The sequence below is a fragment of the Loa loa genome, assembly GCF_000183805.2.
Source record: "Loa loa unplaced genomic scaffold supercont3.396, whole genome shotgun sequence".
Classification (NCBI taxonomy): domain Eukaryota; kingdom Metazoa; phylum Nematoda; class Chromadorea; order Rhabditida; family Onchocercidae; genus Loa; species Loa loa.
This window is the reverse complement of record NW_018108576.1, coordinates 13,183-36,394: the sequence shown is the minus strand read 5'-3', so window position 1 is coordinate 36,394 and position 23,212 is coordinate 13,183. Positions and strand designations below refer to the sequence as shown.

The window sequence follows — 23,212 nt, the reverse complement described above, 5'->3', positions numbered from 1 at the left end:
GTTCATTCATGTACTCATGCCTTTCCATATACTTTTATATGCTATATTTCTTCCCATATTTCTACTCTTCGTTTGTTTCAGCAATATTTCCAACTGAAGTTAGTATGCAATATCGAGTTGTTTTGGTCACAACGAATCAGCTGCGGATTTAGAATAGTCTTGCACACCAGAGTAAACATAATTGAAAATATTCATATTGGCGAAAATATGTTCTGAATTTCACCACTTCTTTAAGTTGGAAAATATCTGAATTTTATGAAGAAAAAAAAGAAGCATTTTCTATAGGATCCAACCTAATCATTTCATTGGAAGGACAATCGAAATGTGATGAATCTCTTCCGGAAAATCCAAACTACTTGCATCGACTTTTTTGTATAATTGATGTTTCATTTTACCATCTATCTGGAACTAAAATTAAGGCATACACAAATAGCAAAGAGAATTCTGATCAAAAACATCATTATAGTACCATGTCCTAATATGCTACCTGAAATATTGCACATTTTGGTGTTGCAATGAAAGTGAACTCCCGTAATTAATGAATATAGTTCAGTCATTAATGATTATAGCGAATATGAATGAATATCGTAAATTAATGAATATAGCATACAGTCCAATCATCCTTCACATTTATCTTTCCACTTATGCGAACGATATCCCCAATTTAACGAGTTAAAAGTTTAATATTATAGCCATTGTTTACAACTTAAAGTCTTGCAAAATAACAAACTCTGTTTACAAACCCATCGTATATCTGAAAAATAAAAATATCTAATAACAATGAAACATAAAAATACGAAATACACTAAACGGTAAAACTACCCTAACGAAATACAAGAATCCAACCTAATCATTTCATTGGGATGTAACAGGTAAATGATAATCGAAATGTGATGAATCCCTTCCGGAAATTCCAAACTACTTGCATCGGTTTTTTTGTATGATTGATGTTTAATTCTAATATCTATCTGGAACTAAAATTAAGGCATACACAAATAGCAAAGGGAATCCTGATCAAAAACGTCATTATAATCCGGAAAATTCCAAACTACTTGCACCAAATCCAACCCGATACAATATGTTGCACTGTATCATGTCAAAGAGCATAGTTTGGATAAACTATGAATTCAACACATACAAACTTTATTTGCTGTATAAATATATAAGAAGTCTAACTCGTATTGCATTTATAGATTGACTGATAGCATTGTTGAACTTTCCACTCCTATCCTATCTATTCATTTGCTTGACAAAATATAGTTCCAATATATTGCAGTCATTTGTTGAATCATTACTCCATTGTTTCTTGTATTCCAGCACCAATAACAGTGAATTATTGCTGCAAAAGGTGTAAAATCTCCTTGGGTCCTCTTTACTCCTTGTCGATTTTACTTCATTCATTACCAATTATGCTGCAAACATTCTATCCAATATATAGTATGGTTTATTTGAAGTAAACATACCATTCTTTACTACATCAAAATTTCCTATTATTGCTTAAGTTTAATAGTTGAGGCATAAATACAAGTTCGGTTCTTTTATCTAATTTTATTTTATTTTTTTTCAAATTGTCCTCAATTAGTTCATTGATTACGATGTATTTCCTGGTTTTTTTTGGTAGACCTCCTTTATTTTTTAATAGTTCTACACTTAAGTGTTCCGCATTCTCTTCTATAGCTTCAAGTTGTCACGAATTTGATAATTTTATTGACCTTCTGATATCCAGCAAATTATTCCTCGTTATTCTGGTTAGTTCCTAATTAATGAATTATATAGAAACAAACAAAAAGTACAACACTGATTATTCTCGTAGGTTAGTTACTTCCATCCCAAACTTTCTCAATTTCTGTTTAGTTGATATTGCCCATTGAACTGCAGCTTCTGATCCCATTCTTGAGATTCTGAACCTTTCGTCTCACCAAATAATTCTTCGATTTCTCCATCGATTGAATTGGTAGTCGCTACTACTTGCTAGTGGTTCACTACTACAGTAAATGAACTGAACTAGAATTCCGATTAAATTGTATCGAATTCTTCTACAATGCTACGCGTGGTTTCTTACACACATTTTCCTTCTTTTGTCCTGGCCGTTTACCGTGACCGTTACAACAAATGAAGTCAACTGTTTCACTTTGGTCAATCCATTCTACATCAATTTTCGCTTTATTGAGTTCATCTCTCCACATTGATCAAGCCACTTAAAAAGCATTCTCTTTGTCATCTTTGTCACCACTTTTTATTTTTATTTTTTGTGTTAATTGACCTTTGCCACCTTTAAGCCCTTATCTACCCAGTTAACTCTCTACCTTTATTCCTTAAATAAATACAAATAATGTAGTTCACATCAAATATGGAATGGAGACAATTTTTTATGTACACAATGTGCAAAGGCTTGATTTCCAGACAATATCTTGCAAATTTCGGACGTTCAAGCCTTGAAATCTCACCGAAATTATCGAATTCAGGCGATGACAGTTGGGAAAGGTACCTGAATTGCTTCTTACAGCTTTCGTATTCGTTATGCTAACTCCAATACACTTTCTCTCCTCAGACAATTTAAATATTAAATTATAGTCCCAGTATCTTTCGCAAAGATCCATAAAGTCATGGTTCTTCCTTCCGGTGAATTTATACTCGTAGCAATAGTGACATGTCATTCTTCCAGCTTATCGTACCAAAAGTTTGTTAGGAAATATCGAATTATCCATAACCATTATAAGTAAACATCACTGGATCCAAGATAAAAGCAATATGAGATATTTAACTCCTATTGTATTCAATTTGGCTTTATCAAAGAAATTTCCGAATCTTATCTAGTCCAAGATGATTATCTCATTGAATAACTCCACAATTGTCTTGTAAATAATCTCATGCATTACACCCAACAACACCGACCTTCTAATTACTATCGCTACAAATGAGAGGAGAATCGTAATAATGATATCAACTTCTTACGTTTCTTTACATTATCTCCCCTTTCTTTGCATTAGTTACTTCTAGTATCATTATACCAATTTGTCTTTACTTCTTTTATCGGCTGCATCCTTCTTGATCTTTACTTCTTTTCTCCAAGCTACTCTATAGGTCGTAAATCATATGCATTTGTTTCTATCGCTTAAATTGATGATGTAAAATTGTGTAATCTAGCAGGATAAAAGTAATCATTTGCACTATGTATTTTCGGCGTCTTTATACTCTTAACAATAGTAACACATCATTCTTCCAGCTTATTGCACCAAAAGTTTGTCAGGAAATATCAAATTATCCATATCACTAGTAATGGTGGATATGAACGTAACTCCTGAATCTGTTCAGTCGTTTCATTACTCACTTGTTCACATATAAGTTCTGGTCCTGTTATTGAGACATCAACTTTGTCACCTCATTGAATTGCTTCGTCAATCTTCTTGTATCTTGTAGATAATGACAAGAAAAGTTCATTGTTCGAATGATGCACCTTCCTGCTTATCAATGTCAACTGTAACGATCAATCCAGAAGAAGGAATTCTATTTCTTTTTGCTCAAACCACTTAACGATTGCATCCTCTTTGCTTTTTCTACACAACAAATACATGTAAAAATGTATCAAAAATAAAATTTGCATACAAAAAACGGTCACATCGACAGTAAATTATGCACAATCATGTTCTTGCACCTCATGAACACTCCATTTACATTCTTAAAAGTTACTGGAAAAACATTATCTCAAAACTTGCGTACACGATTTATTTATATTACCCGACTGCCTTAATTAAGATCCTTTACTTACTTGATAGGAATACTGAACAGCTGAAACTAATCCACTGCTCCCATATAAAAGATCAGATTATTCTGGACAATGATGAAGCAAAATGTGTGATAGTTAGCTAGATTAGCTAGTTATCTGCAAGATTCTTAACCAGAAGAAGAGAAAAGTCCAGCACTAAATTTCCTACCAATCGTTTTCATATCTAAATTAACCAGTCCCCATTATCCATATCTTACTCTTTAACCGCATCAAGAAATTCAACATGATTCTCCTGAGAAACAAATTTTCCATTCCATTACTTTCCCTCTCTCTTTCTCTTTCCATTTCAGACCCGGAAAATAAAGGATGGCTCTATCCTCTCTTTACACTCCTATTCCGAAAAAAAATTAGTCATTCCTATCCATTCCCTACAATTTGGGAAGTCGAAATATTCTAAGGCAAACATTTACCGGATAAAATGGAAACAAAGCAATCAACTAAATCCGGTATCAAATCTGTCATCCGGCATCAATCGAACCTACCGCAACTCGCACTTAAGCCGGTGCTTATTTTGTTTATTCTTTAACTGTTTCGTTTACTCTCCAACCTTCTGCTCGCTAACCATGTACTCTCTAGCAAACATCGTTGTTCTTTCTTATCTCTCAAACCTCATACTATTCGGGAATATTTCAGTCACAACGATTTTCTTTTTTTCCCGGCAATTCTGCGAATCAGTTTCTGCGATTGCCCGATATGTAGTATTTCTGAATGATGTCTCCGCGGGGGGTAAATTTGTCCGTGAAATGCGGGGGTAGTCGCAGATGATTTTTGCATATTCCACAAGTTTCAGGAGTAGTTTTACTCTCCGGAAAATGGAATTAACACAGGTGTGACCATAAGAATATCAAATGGAACAATTCCGGATTAGATGAAAAGGAAAGAAAAGATTCTAAACTGTCAATAATCGGTATTAATAATCCGAATATCAGTGCATTTATCCATTTATCCAATCAAAGCATCACTAATTTGCTCAACAAATTCCTTCAACTATGATATAAATTTTAATTTAGCAATAATTTGGCTGAGAATGTAATTTACAGATTTGGGAAAAAAAAAGTGCATATGGCAGCTCATCCAGTTGGTGTAAGTCCGTTTCCTCAACCACCGGAATATGCTCGTCAATATACGGATGCTAACGTAGCAAAGAAGAATGTATTACCACCACCGGCTGTACCATCAGAATTTACGGTTTTTGGCGAGGAATACAATTTCGAGGAGGTTTCCGATTTTTCTTCTATACGAACCATTTTTCTCTCCTCCTGGACTTAGAATATCATTTTTATCTTGCAAAGAAAAATGCTAAAATGATTTGATTAGTTTAGATAGTGTTACTTTCTTTTTTCCTCTTTCTCTTATTCTTCCTGTACTATTTAATTAGTTTAATTCCTCTATAAAAGTTGAGAATGCCTGCTGTTTAACCATTATTATTACTCTAGTTATTGGCAAAATTGTTTGTAGAATTTTCACAATTTTTGGTCTTCTCGAATAATTTTGAAATCCTTTGGAATGATAATGTTTTTTGAACGGAGTGAGTTGGATTAAGATTAATTTCTATGAAATCTGGCAGAATTGCCTTTTTATATGTTACAGAAATTAAAATAATTTTGTAGGAAATGATACGATCGCTACAATCTCAGAAAATGCAGCAGTTATTTTCGAGTAATGGCGACTGGAGAAGTGAACTGAAGAAGTTGAACAGGAGTACAGTTGCTGCATTCCTTGATCTTCTCGATATCCTCATACGGTATGCTGATAGTTTATGGCTAAACAGGAATACGATTGTATGGCTACACTATGACTTAATTTTTTCCTCTTTGATTTTGTGGAGTTAATTACCGTGACTGGATCCAAACGACGATAATCTGATCCTTCAAATTTTTATTCAGAATCAGAACTAATGCAGATGGAAGATAGGATGAGGGAAGAAAAGCGGTAAAAGTAGCTGTCTTTTAACAAACTTTTGTGGAGGCATCACTTCATCCTTTTGAGACATTAACGATGCAATATTTCCTCTGAATAAGGAAATAAATAGGCATTCCGTGCAAAGATTGTTGTAAACAGTTTAGTGAAAAAAGCACGAAGAAAAAAGAGAAATCTTGATTTGAAAAATAATGATGAGGATCGAATAGAATACAGTTTGATATAATGGACAAATCTTTAAACCTTCATTTACACCGCTTTTTTTTTCTTGCTGTGCGGTGATAAATGCTGCTGTAGGAATACCAATTTCGAGAAAATGATATTGCTTATGTACTATTATTAGTGAGTTGATTTTGTCAATGTGTTCACTGACAAAAAGTGGGATATCCGAAATGAAAAAACTTAAACGATGACATGATTGTTAAGACGAAAATATATAGTTTTTGGTTTTTCTAATCTCATCCATTATAATGCTATTTCAAGATGTCCAAATCATCCAGAGCGCCTGGAGAAAATCAATAATCTACGTCTTCTTTTCATCAATATGCATCATCTGATAAATGAATATCGGCCGGTGCAGGCGCGAGATGCGTTGCAATCGATGATGAAATTACTGATTAAAACGATTGAGGTATATTTCCTCTATAGGACTGCAAGTTCACCATATGTTATTTCTGAAGTTATACCCGAAAACTGGCCTGTAATTGATAAATCCTATTTGGTAATATATCTCAGATTTTCAGGAAGTTACGAGTCGCTTTCGCACATACTTGGCGATGGGTCATGAGGCATTAAATCAGGTTATTGATGAGGTACCTCCGGTACTTTCAGCCTCTCCGGTGCTTAATACTGAGGTATCATTTTTCATTTATTTTTATTTTAATGTTTTGCTCGTAAATAGTGGCTTTCTCGTTACTAGAAATCTGATCACAGTGAATTACTCACTTTTCGAAACCCCATGCTTAAAGTTTTTCTAGATTTGAAAATTTTGCTCGATTTTCGAGATTTCCAGGATATGAATATTGGTGAGTCGATGGAGCAGCGAGTTGGAACAATGGAAGGTGCAGTTACTAAGCGGAGGAGTAGCTATGATGAAGCCCGAAGACAGCCTTATCGCGGCGAGAAGCTTGGAGAAGAGATGTTATGCTTTGTGAATTGCTAGACAATATGAGCGATACAGATTCAGAAAGGCGACTTTCGCCTTCCACAAGTAGAGTTCAAATGGAATATTGATCTATTGCAAAATTTCCACGATTTAACTTAAAATAAGAAACTGATTTTGAAAAACTTTACGCAGTTCACTACCCATTTATTGTGAATATTACTGGTGCAATAGCAGTATTATCGATGTGAATTTGTTACCAATTGTAAAATAATTGTGCCAGCTGTTTATCGTACAGAGCTTGCGAATTGTATAAATTTTTCTGCATCATATCTGATGAAAAGAAATATTGAAGCATAATTTGTTGTAAAAAGTATTTATTCCAGTGCATATCTTCATGTTTCATGAATTTGAATGGAGCGTAATTTTCGGTTTTTTATGTTTGCGAATGATTGGTGGTAAAACCATTCCAAATGACATAATGGTTGCATTATTTGATCAGCATTGAATTGAAATAATATGTAGGAATGTTTGCTGTTGAAGTAGAGTTTTTTATAAACAATTTCCAGACGAAAATCCGATGTTTTTATTGCAGGGGCGTATATACGTTTGTAAAAGATGTAAGAGAGAACTGAATAGTGCGTACGGCAATATAGAGAAACTGTCTACTCATATATGCATTGGGAAGTGATTCAAAAAACATTAATTCCAGACAATGTTAGTCATAAATTGGAAGGAATACAAAACATTGTTTAACAAATCAAGATGATGCTGTGTTTATAAAATACTTGAAATTACCCTAGAAATGCAAATTACGTACTACAATACTGTTTAATACAAATTTAATACGGATTTAATTATTGAAATTAGATAGTTTTTGCTATTTGCAAAATTTAGTCTGGGATTATTTTTTCTTTTTTTTGAAAAAAAAAATGGCGAGAGAAAATTGTACAGATCATTTCTGGAGTGGAATTTATTAGACATCCGGATGCCATGCATATATTTGATTTTCTGAATTTTTTTGACATATTTGCTAAAATTTCTTGCTAACCAGAGATATGGAAGGTTGACAAGTCCAACAGTCTATTGGTATTATTTATTACATCATATTTATTGGTTTTCTTTCTGGTTTCATCTTATGGCCATTTTCAGGTGATCTTTTTTTTCTCAAATTTTAGGATGCCTGAATCGAGCAGACGATATGGATCCATTCACATTCCAGCTCGAAATTCTCGTCATCCATTGCTGTGCGCTGAATGCCATAAACGATTTCAAACAATACAAGAATTATATTTACATTTGGAAGTATGCATCATTGAATCATTTGAAAATGAAGCTGTCAATGTATTTTCAAGCATGCCATCATTAACAGAATCAACTACTGTTTTTTCCCTTACGACACATGCTGGAATTACGGCTAAGGTATGTTTGTTCTCTAAGGGCTTCATGAAAAAGCGAACGTAATAACTAATTTAACTATGCGAACTTTAACCAGCTTTACAGTATTGATTTTTCGTGATTTTACACGTGTAATTAATTCGCGGCGATAAAAATTTAAAATGAGAAATTGCCTTGTTATTTGCAGGGTAAGAGATTTCTCAGTTCGAATTAATTATGCACGTGAAAAAAAAAGGAATTTGAAAATGGATATGAGTTTTTCAAGCCCATTTTTGAATATTCTATTGGGAAATTCAATATCTTCATATATGGTTATCTTTTTTCCTGTTCGTAGGGCGATGATCCTCCAATCTTGATACCGGAAACGAATAATTCAGCGAGCACTTCAAAAACAAATCTTCCACTGTCAGCAAATTGTAAAGCAGAATGTTCACCGGTTAAAAAAGCAGAAGTAGCAGCAATGACGGGAACGTCAAAAACAACACCTATTTCATTCAGTTCCACATCAGGATCGAAACAACAGTATTGGTCATCTTCCGAAAGGTTTACTTGCATAATCATTATAAAGTGAAGCTTTTAAGAATAAATTTTAAATATTTCATAAAGTAATAGTTTTCAAGATCTCTTGGAATAGTTGGTTTGTTTGAATAGAAAAAAAAGTCTTTATTTCAGGCCCCACAAAATACCTTTTGAGCTGGAAAATGCGCGAATATTAGAAAGTCCTGGCGGACTGAAGATTTATGTGTCGATTGAAAAGCAAAGTGGGCAAGAAAGCGATGATGTCATTAATGGCAATGATAGCTATAGTTATGGATTTCAAAGTTTTACGCTTCTTAAAATTCCATAAAATGCAAAAATTTTTTTCGCATAATTCAACTTTAAATTCTCCATATTGAATTCTCTTTTCCTTCACATTCTATTCATTTGTTTTAAGAATGGATAGAGTGTTGTTAAGTCGATTTGATTGTATAATTCGAGGATTATTATTGGTTTCAGAGTGACAAGTTACTGAAATTGTATTTCAATTTAGATACACACGGTTCTAATGCAACCAATTGCAAAAGGAAAGTAATTGGGGCACCAGCAAGTGCTAATGATGATGATATTTATCGGCCGAAAATGGAATGTCCAACATGTGGTCTGGTACTTTATAAGCATAATTTTGGTACCCATTATCGGATACATACTGGTGAATTGCCTTTTGTTTGTACATATTGTCAAAAACGATTCCGAACAACATCTGCGTTAAAAGTTCACGTCAGGTAAAAAAATCTTGTAAGTACATTTTAAATCTAAAAAAACCACGTGATTTTTTTTATGAAACTGGATATTTGAGAAAATGTTTCACTTATCGTTGAACTGTAAATTCATTCATTCTTGGCTGTTTTTTCAGAGCGCATACCGGTGAAAAGCCTTATTCATGTCCAAAATGTTCCTACTGCTGTATCACTAAACGTAACCTTGATCGTCATATTATTAACAATCATGTTAGAGAAGGAGAAAGACGAGGTACACTTGTAACTTTCGGGAAAAAATTCTTTTCAAATGAAAAAGAGTATTTTTGTCCCTACTATTAAGATTTAAAATGACAAGATTACTGAAGATTAGTAAGTTAATTTCCCTTGAAACATTCTTTGGAAAATTTCATTAAGGACCACGAGAACGAAGATCACGATATAGGAGGGATGAGTACAGCGTTATCATTGATGATATTGAAATGAGTACTGCTGAGGAGAGTGAAAAAATAGACCATCATTATGTTATCTCTCCGGCAGAGATAGAAAGTAAGGTTGTGGTAAGCCCCTACTTTGAAATATTTTGAACATATGAATCCTCATCACTTTTGTAAAATGAATGAGATAATTGTGAAATAAATCTTTATCAGCACTTGTAAAGAATGGGAATGTGTCTCTCTAAAATATTTTTTCAAATATAAGGAAGTGACTAGGGTAATATGGTAGACTTGGGGAATTAAATTAACGATACTTGTGATTGCTGTTGTTATCAGCATTTTTACAGGTGGAAGGAAAGGCAAATGATGAAATGGAAGGCAGTGATGATAATAGGCAATCAGTTGATATACCCATTCTTCCTTTGCTTACTTTATAGATATATAATCCCTGAAATTGCTCAGTCAGAAGTTGATATGCTCAGTTTACACATGCTTGTATGTTTGCTTACACCAATAAAGTCTATTTCTTAAAGTCCGACATTTGAATATTCCTTGAGAAGTTGAAGCCTAACAATAATTTACCGAAATTTACTATTTTGTATCAGAACTTGCGGTGCCATACACTATGATATATGATATTATTGATTGGTTCTTCGAATTTCTTACTCGCAAATTATTGAATGTATCGACTTCAGTGCAAACACTGTCATTTGTTTTTGTATGAATGCAAAAACTACTTATTAGACTTCAGTTTTGTCTTCCTCTTTTGTTTCGAATGATTTAGAGGAACTCTTTTCTTCTTTTCTGTTTGAAGGTCATTTTGTATGAGCGATTTGAGTAAGTTAGACAATGAAACGGATCGATTGCTGCAAGCATCACGAATTCGGCTGATAATGCGCGAAATGTCGCCATGCATTGCGAAAAGGGCTATAGAATATCGCAATGATCCCTCAAACTCCAAGTCGCTTCTGGATGTTTTAGAACCGTAAGTTGCATTTCATGTCCCAGCATCAACAGATAATTATTTGATTTTCAGTGTATTGTTTCTTACTTTTTGCAGGATCTGCCGATGTTTCGAAAGCATTGCATTAGAAGCGGTTTCTCTAGCAGATAACGGCAATGTATATTTACTCAAAGATCCTATCCATGGTCGAAGTGTATATGAAGTAAGTCAGGAGAATGACAAGATGATGAAAAATTGTTTATTCTAGCTGCTTATTGTAAAAGTTATAAGTTCACATTTGCCCATATGGAAATATTGTTCGGATAAGTTGTGGAAAAAAAGAAAAGGAAATGGAAGTGGTTAGAAACCGCGAAACAAAAGTAAATTACTTTAACCATAATTTTAACAAATTATGCTTATTTTATTCAGGTATCCGGAACACATTCCCAATGTACCTATACTTGCCTTCCACTGATCAATTACTGCCAATGTTCACAATTCCTCCAGGGAGGTATGTTAACCTATCAGTTGCTTATCTATTCGTCAGAACAACTTCGAAACTTTTCGCACATCCTATGTGGGATCGACTATGATGTTCTTTTTTTGAAAAAAATGGATCGAAATAAGTTGATGAATTTTTGTAGGCAAACACAAATTAAGCATTCTATCACATAATGTTACTGTAATGGCTAACAGACTTATTACTATTGTCGGGCGGGTTTTTTGGCGATCTTTATTAAAGATAGATTTGGCGATTTATTATGAGTAAGAAGACTGTAGAAATTTTATTATGATAAGAATGATATTTAGAAGATGCTTATTTTGGTAATGCTTTCGTTGTAGGTATTTTCAATGCAATTAAGTGTGGATTCATTGAAGTTTTAAATGAGCTTAGTTACGCTTGGTAAGGTCCGACTTATTTTACTTGAGATGTAATAGCACTTTAAAGAATTAAAGATCTATAAAAAATTGAATGAACTCTCTCGTAGTATCATGAGTGCATGATTATGACAGATTTTGCTATGTGGTATGTTATAAATTAATAACTTCCATCTTTTAATGGTAATTTTTTTCAGTTATCAAACGACAGCGATCATTTACGGTAAGTTCTATGTTGAATTACCTCTAAGGTTACCAATTTATTTTAAAAAATTTTTTTAGACTGAATGATTTGCTATTATATAGATGAAAGTAAAAATAAAACCTAAAAAAGCATTACTGTCGAAATTTAATTTTCCAAGATTGAACGAAAGTAATTATTTGATATTATTTCAGCATTTTGCTATGTACAAGTAATCTTCGTATGTATAATTTATTATGTCGATATAAAATCTAGTAATTGGTTATGTTAAATAATTATTCTCTTATATATTTCATTTTTTTTAATGCTTAAGTATGTTATTTTCAAGAAATAAAAAAGACTTGTCATGTTACTGGTTATGTTTATCATAGTTCTTTTCCTCGGTTGTTTATTAATTTCCTATGTATATATATATATATTGTTTTTTTATTTTCCATTTTCAGTTAGTGGGGATATTTTATTTTTGCTTTTAAAAAAATGAAAAATACCATTGTTTTTCGAATATGTACAAGGAAGTGATATCCTAATTATCAGTAGCTGATTATGGGGATAGATTGATAAACGCGGAGCGGTTTGAATTTTAACATTATGAACCTTTTTGTTTATCCGTACCAGCCGTACAATTATACCGATGTTGTATGAAAAACTAGGTGGCAAACTTACTGTTATAATACGGGATATGATAGTTTGTGAAAGGTAAAAGCATCTTCGGAAATATTAATAAGTATAGGAGGATTTCGAAACACTATACATTTAGAATCCTGAAGGTTTTTTTTCCAAAACTTTAATAATATTCGTCAAGTCTTGGAATATTGTTGACAAGCTTAGTACGTTATAGCAGTATTTTGCATGAAATTTTCTTGATCATTTCAGATTGAATGTACCAATGCGTGCTTTATTTGTAGCTGAAAAAAACGATGCAGCCAAGAGTATCGCAGCAATCTTATCACGTGGTACATCAACACGACGTGATGGTCGTAGTCGTTTCAATAAAATTTACCAATTTGTTGCAAATGTAGGGCGTAAGTTACTTTCTGTTCTTATTTTATAAACAATTGACAGCCATTGTTGCATACATCACATTATATTATTAATGTATGTCATGTTTGATGTTGTTACATTTTTATAAAGAATTTAAATGGATAAGCCTTGATTACTTATTTAAATCAGTTCTGTTAAAGAATTTAAATGAGTAAGCTTGATTATTGTTCTTCTGATGAAGGATTGCATAATGATTAGTGAATATTTCAAATTTCATATGTAGGTCATGTTTTCGTTCTTTTCATTCCTTTGAATTTATACTTGAAATATGTAGATATTTAAAAACAAAAAAAGAAAGAAAAAGGCAAAAAACAACCCTACATACGTCTTTGAGATTTTTTTTGAGAAAATAAGTGAACAAAATATCAAATTGTACTAATCATTTCAGAAAACTCAGATTGTTATGTTGCGATGACAAGTGTCTCTGGTCATTTGCTTCAACATAGCTTTCCAGCATCTTTCAAAAATTGGACCGAAACTCCGATTAAGATGTTGTTCGATGTAAATATCCAGAAAAGTACTATTCCCGGAATGGAAGATGTTAAGGCTACATTAGTAGAGGAAATACGAAAATCTGATGTAAGTTTTAAATATGTTTCTAAAAATAATTATTTACTCAGAAGAATTGTTTTCTTTTCTTAATACTGAACATTGATCTGATGTTTCCTGAGGTATCTGTTTGGTTGGGAATCGTTTATTTTCGAATATTGACGGCAATTTCAAAGGTCGATTGTAAATAATTTCTAATTAAAAAAATCAAGTGCTCCTTGAAAATATGAAACCACCTAACTGTTAACTTTGACTTGAAAATATTTTGTGTTAATTGTTTTTATCACTTCAGTTGCTTGTTATATGGACCGATTGTGATCGAGAAGGTGAAGCTATTGGAGCTGAAGTGGTTTCTGTATGCACTGAGGTTAACCGTAACTTAGATGTTTATCGGGCTCGATTTTCTGAAATTACAAATACAGCTGTTAATCGTGCCCTGAATAATTTGGTTAGGTTGGATCAACGGTTGGTGGATGCCGTTGAATGTCGGTTCGTTGTTTCTAATTTGTTTCAGATATTAATTTCATTTCCATTATTAACAAATTTATTTATTCTTTCTTTTTCTCGTTGAAATTTGTATATACGTTCTGATTTATTTCAGTTCAGAATTGGATTTGCGAATTGGTGCAGCATTTACTCGGCTACAGACGCTTCATTTAAGGTCTCCTTTTGTGTTTCATTTACATTTAATGCTAATTTTACTATTTGTAGTGACCATATTTAAATGCTGCAATTTTAATAATTTCCAGGAATAACTTCGCTAATATATTTCGGGATAAAAATATCGTTAGTTATGGTTCATGTCAGTTTCCAACATTAGGGTTCATTGTGGAGCGCTATCAAGCCATCAAAGAATTCATTTCGGAAACATTCTGGAAGATTTCTATGAAGCATACTCGAGAAGATATTATGGTTGAATTTGTTTGGGATCGTCAAAGGCTTTTTGATCGTGATGTTGTCCAGGTAAGTGGACCCACAATGTCGGAAAGTGAATTTTATTTCCTCAATTAAATTACACGTTTGACTTTTTATGAAACAGAAGAGTCAGAAGTGATTTACATATTCAACGATATAGATTTTTTCTTTTAGGTGCTCTTAGACGATTGTGAGGAAGCAAGAGAAGCCCGAGTTTTATCGGTAATAAGAAAACCGAAGAGTAAATGGAGGCCTGTCGCACTTGACACTGTTGAACTTGAAAAATTAGCTGTTCGGAAGTTAAAATTCAGCGCCAAAGAGACAATGGTTGTGGCTGAACGTTTGTATAATAAAGGTGATTGTTAGTTTGTCTGTTTACTGGGAGACAGATTCTCCATTCCTTGCTGTTTTATTTCTTAAAATGATTCTAGATTTTCTAAAATACTGTTTTGCATTTTAATTTATAGGAATTATTTTTGTAGGTTACATATCATATCCACGTACAGAGACAAATAAGTTTCCGAAAGATATAGATTTGAACATTTATGTGCAACAACAAACAGTAAGTGGAGAATGGGGGGAATTTGCGCAAGAGGTTAGTTCAGGTTTTTAGACAATTTGGTATCCTTAATTTATATCGGAAGAAAACGATACATCTCTATTCTTCAAATTAAAAAATTCTTCGTTACTATACCATTGACATGACACACACAGACATTTTTTTAACGAATATTCTTTATTATCATCACTACATTGTCACACATGTAACCACATCCCAGCGGTCCTTTTCTGTGCAAGTCTGATTTCCATTTCATGACAAAGATGCATGTATATGTCGCATTATTAGTATTTTGATTAGAGAATATCTTTCAAAAACGTACATTTGTGTTTTACATTACTAGGTAGTACGCTTTAAACTAACAGCAGTTGCCAACGATTTCTGATTGGAAAGTGGTAATTGCTAAATTTTTTTTTCCTTTAGGTTGCTGCACATGGACCAAGTCCGAGAAATGGTTCAAAAACCGATGAAGCACATCCTCCGATTCATCCATTAAAATTTGCTACAACAAATGAATTGATTGGACTGGAATGGTCGCTCTACGAATTCATCGTACGACATTTTCTCGCTTGTCTTTCTGTCGACGCAAAGGGACAAGAAACTAAAGTTCAGGTAAGCCAGACTGTAGTCATGCTACGGTCAACCTTATTATATCATACTTTTGCATCTCTTAAGTTTTTTCTTCAGTTTAGGTTCGTTTGGGCAACGAAAATTTTACGGCATCAGGACTTATAGTTGAAGATTATGGCTATCTAAATGTTTATAAATATGACAAATGGGGTGATAAAATTCTGCCTTCTTATCGCGAAAATGAAATAATCACTGATTATCAGTTACAAATAACGGAAGGACAAACCCAGCCACCTCAGTTGCTTAATGAAGGTACTATTATATGACCCTCAATGCATTCTTCATTTGTTCTCGGAAAAGATTATTCCAGTTAACGAAATTTGAATTCAGGCATATTATACACTATAACTTTAAATTTTCATGAAACATGGATTTACAAGAACAAAAAGATCTTAAAAATGACTTTTCACTAGCCTAATTTTTCTTATTCCAGCTGATTTGATTGCACTGATGGATAAATACGGTATTGGAACGGATGCAACGCATGCGGAGCACATTGAAACAATTAAAACGCGTCAATATGCCGCATTGAATAGCGATGGGCGTTTTGTTCCGGGCTATATTGGATTAGCACTTGTTGATGGATATGATCGGATGGGTTATGCTATGAGTAAACCTCATATGCGTGCTGACTTAGAATCGCAACTGAAACTAATTTGTCTTGGACAAAGGTTAAATTTTTCTCTCGTTTTTATTTTCAATTTATATTTTCCGTGGATTTAATTGTTTTCGGAAAATTTATACAATGGTTATTGCTGGGGTTGATTTATTGATTGAGGTCGTTGTTGGCTTTTTAATTTTAAATCCAATAATGCTGAAAGATTTTGACTGACCGAAATGAGGCAAGAAATGTATATCTTTCTCTTTTCGTTTCAAAATTTCAAAGTTAATAATGATCGAAAGGTTTGTAGAAAGAATCTTTCAGGAATAGGGATGATGTGCTTAGGGAACAGATTGCTAGATATCGGGCAATATTTGAACAAGCAGAAGATAAAGTTCAAATGTTGTCAAATGCCTTACGTCAATATTTGAATCAACGTGAAAATCTTCCTGAGACAACGATACCGGAAAATGAGCAGAGGAATAATCTGCAACCACCGAATAACACGCGCGTCGCAACTGGTCGTGCCTCTTTAACATCAAGAAATACTACTTCCACAAGGCGTGGTAGAAGTGACAAATCGGGAAGTCGTGGTGCTAGCCGATCGACTTCCAGAACGGTTAATAGTGGGGAACAATTGGCAACAACCAATGCTAATGACATTGAGCTTCTTTCATGTATTTTTTTCTTAATTTCACTTTTTTTGTTTTGTTTATTTTATTTTTCTTTCCTAGAAATTCTCTTTTGTTGAGCTTCCTAGTTTAAAATTTTATCTCTCTCAGTCTTAAAATTGCTATCTGTAGTTATAGTAAATACATTTAGTCTTAAATTATGAAGCTTAGTGGAATATCCAAAAACTTCTGAACTTTATTTAGCCCTCTCTATATTGCATTCAAATAGTGGAACGCGAGGACGAAAAAAGGCAATCACCAATGCAGGTGGTGGTTGTGTTAGAGGTCGGGTTAGAGCTGTACAAGGACGACAATGTTCCTGTGGGAAAGCAGCAAAACGTCTGATTGTTAAAAAGGAGGTCATTCCTTGAATTTTTGTCATATAACTTAATAAAAAATATAATAAGCGAGTCAGTAACTCAAAGAAACTTTCCTGCTGTCTAAATAACAGCTTCCATCAAACTTCTTAATAGCAAAACTAGCTAAAAAATGACATTTCTAATCATGGTAGTCATGTTTTAATGTCGAATGATAAGGCTGAGAATGAATCACTTCAACACTGCAGTCCATCAAATTGATGTATAAAGAATTCGGTTAATTTTTAGGGTCCAAATCATGGTCGTACCTTCTGGATATGTCCCAAAGGTCGAGATGATCCTGAGAAGTGTAAATATTTCGAATGGGACGGACCCAAGAATAATGAACCATCATAAAAATGCAATAATTTGTTGCATAAATTTAACCAGTCATCTTATGATTTTGTCTGTAAGATATAAAACGCCTGTCATTTTAAGTGCCTTTGTTGATTCATGAAAACTCATTGTTTTTTGTTTTATTGTTTTAATTTCTCTGTTGTTTGAATTTGATATGTTTATTGTTGATTATTCTTGTTATGTAAGGAATGCTTCAAATTTATGCTAGAATCATAGGAGTCAAATTTGGGTCACTAAGTTGGATATTTGCATTAATGACTGAACGGTCGTTTCATAGCTCATGTTCTATTTTTTTCTGAACGATCGTTTCATTGATTAAAAAAGCTCATGTTCTGTTTTCATTTCGAATTAAAATGATGCTTACTAATTATATTAGCATATAAAAAATGATTTAATATTACGATAGATTACGACCCGTAGGATCAACTAAAATATTAGACCGGTGATAGATGACTAAGAAGGACCAGTTCATTATAGGATCAAATTGCAATAAAAAGTTGAAAAATATGGGGTGGAGTGAGAAATACGAACTGTAAACCAAATTAAGAATGTCAACTTATTGTTGTATCAAAGTGTTTGTCAAAATTTGGTTTCCTTATGGTAACGTTAATTCATCGAGAATTGTTTCAGTGTCCGCACGTACTAGCAATATGGTTTGCAGAGCTGTTCGGAAAGGTGACAACGAGAAGTGTTGGATCTCATACGATCTCATTGGCGATCAAACAACTTTCAACACATGCATATGAATTTCATTGAGTTTTTTCTTCCAAAATATTTGTTGCAAGGATATGTTAATGTATTGGGAATTGCTTATGTCTAGATTTTAAGATCTGATTAGATTAAAAACAGGAAAAAAGACATGATCAAGTTATTTTTGGATTTGTTGACATTACGGATATGCGCGTAATTTAGCGTACTGTTCGAATTCGTACTCATACAATCTTGAATTTTGAGATTGAATCCACACTATCCCAAACATTTGAATTCCTATATCTAACATTAATTTTCAACTGTTATCGATAAATAATTAGCAAAAATTTCCTCAAACAAAAGTACTAGGAAACAAAACGGAAAATATCCGTCAATGTTTGTGTTCTGTAAATCTTATCTTTTTCTGTGCATTAAATGTTTTTTGATTTATACTGTGAAGTAGAGAAAATGTTACGGTGTTGGATTATGTGCATTTTATTATAGTTAAATACTTTACAAGTTGAAAGAATTTCACAAAATAACACAGTTGAGAACAACAAAATTTTATGATGAAGCTCGAGTTTCAAAGTCGCTCTGCCCACTTCTGACCGGTTTTCATTCACTCCCGTAATTGGCTTTTACAGAATGACTTTATCCAGACAAAATTGATACTAGCGTGGAAAAAAAAAAGGAAGAACTTTAAACTGAATAATCTCTATTTACCAATTTTTGGAGTAAGACAATGAAATCCATGAATTAAAATATGGAAGCGTCGGTAGACGTATTTTTCACACGACTTTAAGAGGAAGTTCAGTTTCAAAATCAATCTACCCACTTCTGGTCGGTTTTCATCCACTTTCGTAATCTTCATTTGAAGGATTTCGGTTTCTCACTAATTTTCCCATGGGAGATAAATTGTGCAAGCTGTACTACAATGTATAAGCGTGGACGAAGGACTGAAAATTCATGCTGTTTTCCACAGTTTGTTAGCATATTCCATGATTGAGTCGTATAAAGTAAATGTTAATGCGACATCGAGACAAACGCGACATAGCCGAGGTATAGTACCTTTGTAAAATCTAAAATGAATGCATTTAGATGGAAATTTGACCTCATAACAAGGGGAAGAAAAATTTGCCAGTATAATACGCCGAAAATATAGCTAGTATAAAATATGTACCGCAGAGATATTTTTTATCTTCTATATGTGATACAGTGTTAGCACAAAAAGATGTGGTCAGGTTCAAAAGCTCATAATATAAACAAACAAAACTCTCCTTCATGCGATCTATATGATGTTTACCCAGTTTAGAAAAATCTGAAGCTCAAAATAAAGATAACCCGTTTGACTGGTATGTCTTGAAATACTTTGGAGTAATTTTTTGAATTAAATTAGAACTTACGCGAAGAATCCTTCGTTTTTAAAATCTGATAAGCGCAGTTGATTGTATTCTTATATTTCTTAGCTTCTAAACCTTGCATCCGAGTTTTCACAACATCAATTGGAGTATTACCGTATACGGAGCATGCACCAGCAAATGCACCAAATAACGCTGTAACTGGTTTACTGACCGTCTTCGAACTATCTCCTCCACGATACCTGCCATCAATAATTTACCAGTTGTTTTTTGCAAAGTTTAGTATTATCAATAGGCAATAACAAATATGAAATTGAAAGTAAAATTAATGTTGAGGAATGGCAAATATTTTTTACCAGTCTTTCAAAGTTTCCATTACGAAAAATCGTATTGCCTGGTTAGAACCTTGTTTTGCCATTGTGGCTGTAACACCTTGATATAAACCCTGCAATATTTGTAATATTTTTGACATGATTATTTTGAAGATCATGCTAGAATAATAGGAAGCAATACATTTACGGAATTTATAAAACACATAAAGAAAAACACCAACCCGGAAGCCTTCAGTTTGCACAATTGTCTTCAAACCACCGAAAAAGCCTTTGAATTTTGGTTTAGCCAACTGCCTATCATGAATAAATTTCACTTTAATAGTTTCCATTGGTGTAACAGCAAATACTGCTTCCGAAAGACCTGTGAAAACCTATTTACCTTGATAGCGCTAAAAGTGAAAATTGGCTACAAATTTCATCAGTGCTTTGTAGTTCGTACTTCTATTCTGAACATCTGCCCAAACAGGCAACAAGATACCATTCAGATATCATTATGGATGCTATTTAAAAAGATATATAAATCTTTTACCTGCACCAAAACCACAAAAGAGTCGCCACATCGGTGTAAGATTGCCATTCGAATCAACGGCATATCCCTTCAAAGTTTCAAATGTTCCAAACCTGGAAATTTAACCGGATAATCCCATTCTGATATTACTGTTATACTAGTAGTATTTGAAGCATGAAAAACAGCAAATTTAGTTGTACCTAAATGCTGATTTTGGAATAGAACCATAGACTAATATGGGTAATCCGCGATATAATCCTAAGAATCCGTTGGTTTGAACCGTTTTTTTAACACAGTCTATTGGACCCTGAAATGAAGTGTAACATTCAAATCTAATACAGTAATCTATCTAATGAAGGATTTCTGTAAAAATTCAATTTCTACCGTGGAATTTTGAAAAAAAAAGACATGTAATACAAAAAACTAATACAAAAAGTAATACAAAAAATAATAATACAAATATAATACAAAAAAGTAATACAAAAAACTACTAAGTACAGTAATCAAAAAGGAAATAACTCTATAAATTGGATGTGCCGAACGTTCATCTAATTGTAATTGTGTTTTAACATATTCGGTTGGAAATGTGATACATATTTCGATACCACCGGTAAATCCACCGATAACAATACCTTTCATTGATTTATCTGTTGGTAAAAAACGAGGGAAAGCAGAAAACGATGAAAATATTTGACTGTTTTCTGCGCTAAATGAAAGGAAATATCTATAACATTTGCAAAATATATTTAAATATATTTAAGCTTTAACATATGATTTGTTGAACATAGAATTTATATTATTTGCAAAATTTCTTCATTTTTTTTCTTCTTTGATATTTGATAATTTGTATTTCAAATGTTTACATATTTAATATACATATATACCAAAACTGAAATATTTCATAAAATTTATTACCAATATGTCATATTTTCATTTATAATTAGTAAATAAACGAATTTATATGGATAATCTCTAATTTGTAAAAAATTAGAAATGAATAAAATTTCAATTTTAACTCGCCCTAACGTAATAACTAACTATTTGCTAATATTAGTGCCATCGGTTGTTTTCATCCTCGCATCTGCTGCTAATTCGTTCTTCAAAGATTTCGTTTACCTCTACACGAGATCTGGCGAAATTTTTGCGACCCTGAAATTGCATATTAAAAAAATTTACTACTGAAAAGGAATATTTAATTAATTTGATTTAATGAAAAAAAAAGAGGGAAAATCATAATTACAATAAATGAATAGAAACATAAATGATAATTTTGTCCCACTGATAGCACTGATAAACATGACGTTTAAAGTAACAAAAAGTGCAAATGAACGCTAATAACTATCTATTTATCAAATATTAAAACACTTTTTCCAACTTTTTTTGTTGTTCAGAAAAGACTAATAAAATATCAGATTTGTAGTAATAAAAAAGAGAAACTTATTTGGGTCGATAGGGAAGAAGGAAAAAAAGGAATGGCAATATTACAAGTAGTTTAATAAGCAACTATTTAATAAGCCAGTTTTGGGGTAGTATTTTGAAATTAAATACAATGATAATTAGTGGTAAGTACGAAAATGATAAAATAATTACATAATGTTGTATCGTATTTCGAGGTATTTCCTGATAAAATCGTAAAAGACCACTAGAAAAAGGCTGGAAATTTCACTGCTAAATATTCAAACTGTCAATTTTCGATAAAATATCCTTCATTCTATATTTTGACCATTTCAACTTTTTCAGTTATAATAAAAAGAAAAAAAGGTAAAAAATGAAGGAAGAAAGATATAAGTTAGGTAGCTAAGAAACAAGCTGCAAATTCTCTTTCAATGATTTGAATTTAACAAATTCACGAATTTTAAATGATTGATTACTTGAAAATATATATTTATCATCCTTTTTCCAAAAAAAAATTTTAATTTGTCAGTTTTTAATTGGTGAAATTTGGTTCAAATATATGCCCCAAAATGGGACAGATAAGTGGGAAAAGAATGAAAATTCACGAAAATGTACCACCTGTTCATCATTTTGCTAACAAATCCAATAATGGAATTGAAATTTGAATTGAAATAATGCATTGATCATTCCGCTACAAATTTCAGGAAATCAATCCGAACAAAATATTTCGTTTCAAATATTTCCGAACTATTTCTTCATCTCTTTTTCTCTTTCCTTCTTTTCACATACTGCTTCTCGTCCCCTTTTCCTCTCTGTCCAATGCTGCATTCCATGCGATTCGGATGTAAAATTCGGAAATGACGAAAAAAAAGCAAATGAAGGAGGAAAATTTGGAAGTGACTAATTTTCTACCTCGATCTTCTTTTTTTTCCTGTTTGATTAGCAAATATTAACGATAGAAGTAAAGTTATCTGTATGTACATCGAACTTTTTAGTAATTCAAAGCATTGGTCGAGGTTGAATTTAATTAGTTGGAATTTATTGATTGCAATTGCGGTTATTTTATTTTTAATTTCTCTAATTAAAAAAAAAAAACTTTAATTCCTCATTTTTGTTTTTTCGGATGAAATATTCAAAAAAGGGTCAACAAGTATAATAATAGTATCAGCATGATAGTAAACTGTAATAGTAAACGTTAATATCGTAGTAGTAAGCTAGGTATTAATCAGTATCGTAACTATAATGAGTAAACGTTAATATCGTAGTAGTAAGCTAGGTATTAATCAGTATCGTCACTATAAATGAGTAAACGTTAATATCGTAGTAGTAAGCTAGGTATTAATCGGT

At 32.6% G+C, this 23,212-nt stretch overlaps 6 protein-coding genes across 6 annotated transcripts; 4 read left to right on the top strand and 2 right to left on the bottom strand.

Annotated features, from left to right (window-relative positions):
• Positions 1-2,036: 2,036 nt before the first annotated feature.
• Positions 2,037-2,186, bottom strand: LOAG_03399 (hypothetical protein; the record flags this gene model as incomplete). The annotated part of the gene is made up of 1 exon (XM_003138936.1): positions 2,037-2,186. One exon carries the CDS (start codon positions 2,184-2,186, stop codon positions 2,037-2,039), a length of 150 nt encoding a protein of 49 aa, XP_003138984.1.
• Positions 2,187-4,475: 2,289 nt separating this feature from the next.
• Positions 4,476-7,231, top strand: LOAG_18608 (hypothetical protein). The gene is made up of 6 exons (XM_020451271.1): positions 4,476-4,694; positions 4,828-5,005; positions 5,398-5,531; positions 6,191-6,338; positions 6,451-6,561; positions 6,720-7,231. Exons 2-6 carry the CDS (start codon positions 4,850-4,852, stop codon positions 6,867-6,869), a joined length of 699 nt encoding a protein of 232 aa, XP_020304963.1. The 5' UTR covers positions 4,476-4,694; positions 4,828-4,849; the 3' UTR covers positions 6,870-7,231.
• A 167-nt stretch (positions 7,232-7,398) lies between these two features.
• LOAG_18607 (MED7 protein) lies at positions 7,399-10,398 on the top strand. The gene is made up of 8 exons (XM_020451270.1): positions 7,399-7,526; positions 7,988-8,231; positions 8,542-8,750; positions 8,880-9,013; positions 9,238-9,469; positions 9,601-9,716; positions 9,860-10,002; positions 10,227-10,398. Coding segments are annotated over exons 1-8 (1,170 nt in total). The 5' UTR covers positions 7,399-7,524; the 3' UTR covers positions 10,317-10,398.
• A 216-nt stretch (positions 10,399-10,614) lies between these two features.
• On the top strand, positions 10,615-11,958 carry LOAG_03397 (hypothetical protein). Its single transcript, XM_020446309.1, has 4 exons — positions 10,615-10,864; positions 10,940-11,045; positions 11,252-11,333; positions 11,899-11,958. Exons 1-4 carry the CDS (start codon positions 10,704-10,706, stop codon positions 11,949-11,951), a joined length of 402 nt encoding a protein of 133 aa, XP_020303332.1. The 5' UTR covers positions 10,615-10,703; the 3' UTR covers positions 11,952-11,958.
• Positions 11,959-12,534: 576 nt separating this feature from the next.
• LOAG_03396 (DNA topoisomerase III) lies at positions 12,535-17,653 on the top strand (the record flags this gene model as incomplete). The annotated part of the gene is made up of 14 exons (XM_003138933.2): positions 12,535-12,599; positions 12,777-12,925; positions 13,333-13,523; positions 13,786-13,982; positions 14,095-14,154; positions 14,243-14,456; positions 14,583-14,763; positions 14,891-15,003; positions 15,391-15,579; positions 15,660-15,849; positions 16,031-16,268; positions 16,523-16,875; positions 17,074-17,228; positions 17,475-17,653. The coding sequence occupies 14 exons, from the start codon at positions 12,535-12,537 to the stop codon at positions 17,580-17,582; spliced, it is 2,403 nt and encodes an 800-aa protein (XP_003138981.1). The 3' UTR covers positions 17,583-17,653.
• Positions 17,654-19,081: 1,428 nt separating this feature from the next.
• On the bottom strand, positions 19,082-22,567 carry LOAG_03395 (hypothetical protein). Its single transcript, XM_020446308.1, has 9 exons — positions 22,484-22,567; positions 21,509-21,619; positions 20,990-21,176; positions 20,671-20,777; positions 20,492-20,583; positions 20,184-20,323; positions 19,987-20,075; positions 19,676-19,872; positions 19,082-19,351 (listed from the first exon to the last, which is right to left on the bottom strand). Exons 2-9 carry the CDS (start codon positions 21,541-21,543, stop codon positions 19,296-19,298), a joined length of 903 nt encoding a protein of 300 aa, XP_020303331.1. The 5' UTR covers positions 21,544-21,619; positions 22,484-22,567; the 3' UTR covers positions 19,082-19,295.
• Between the last annotated feature and the right edge of the window lie 645 nt (positions 22,568-23,212).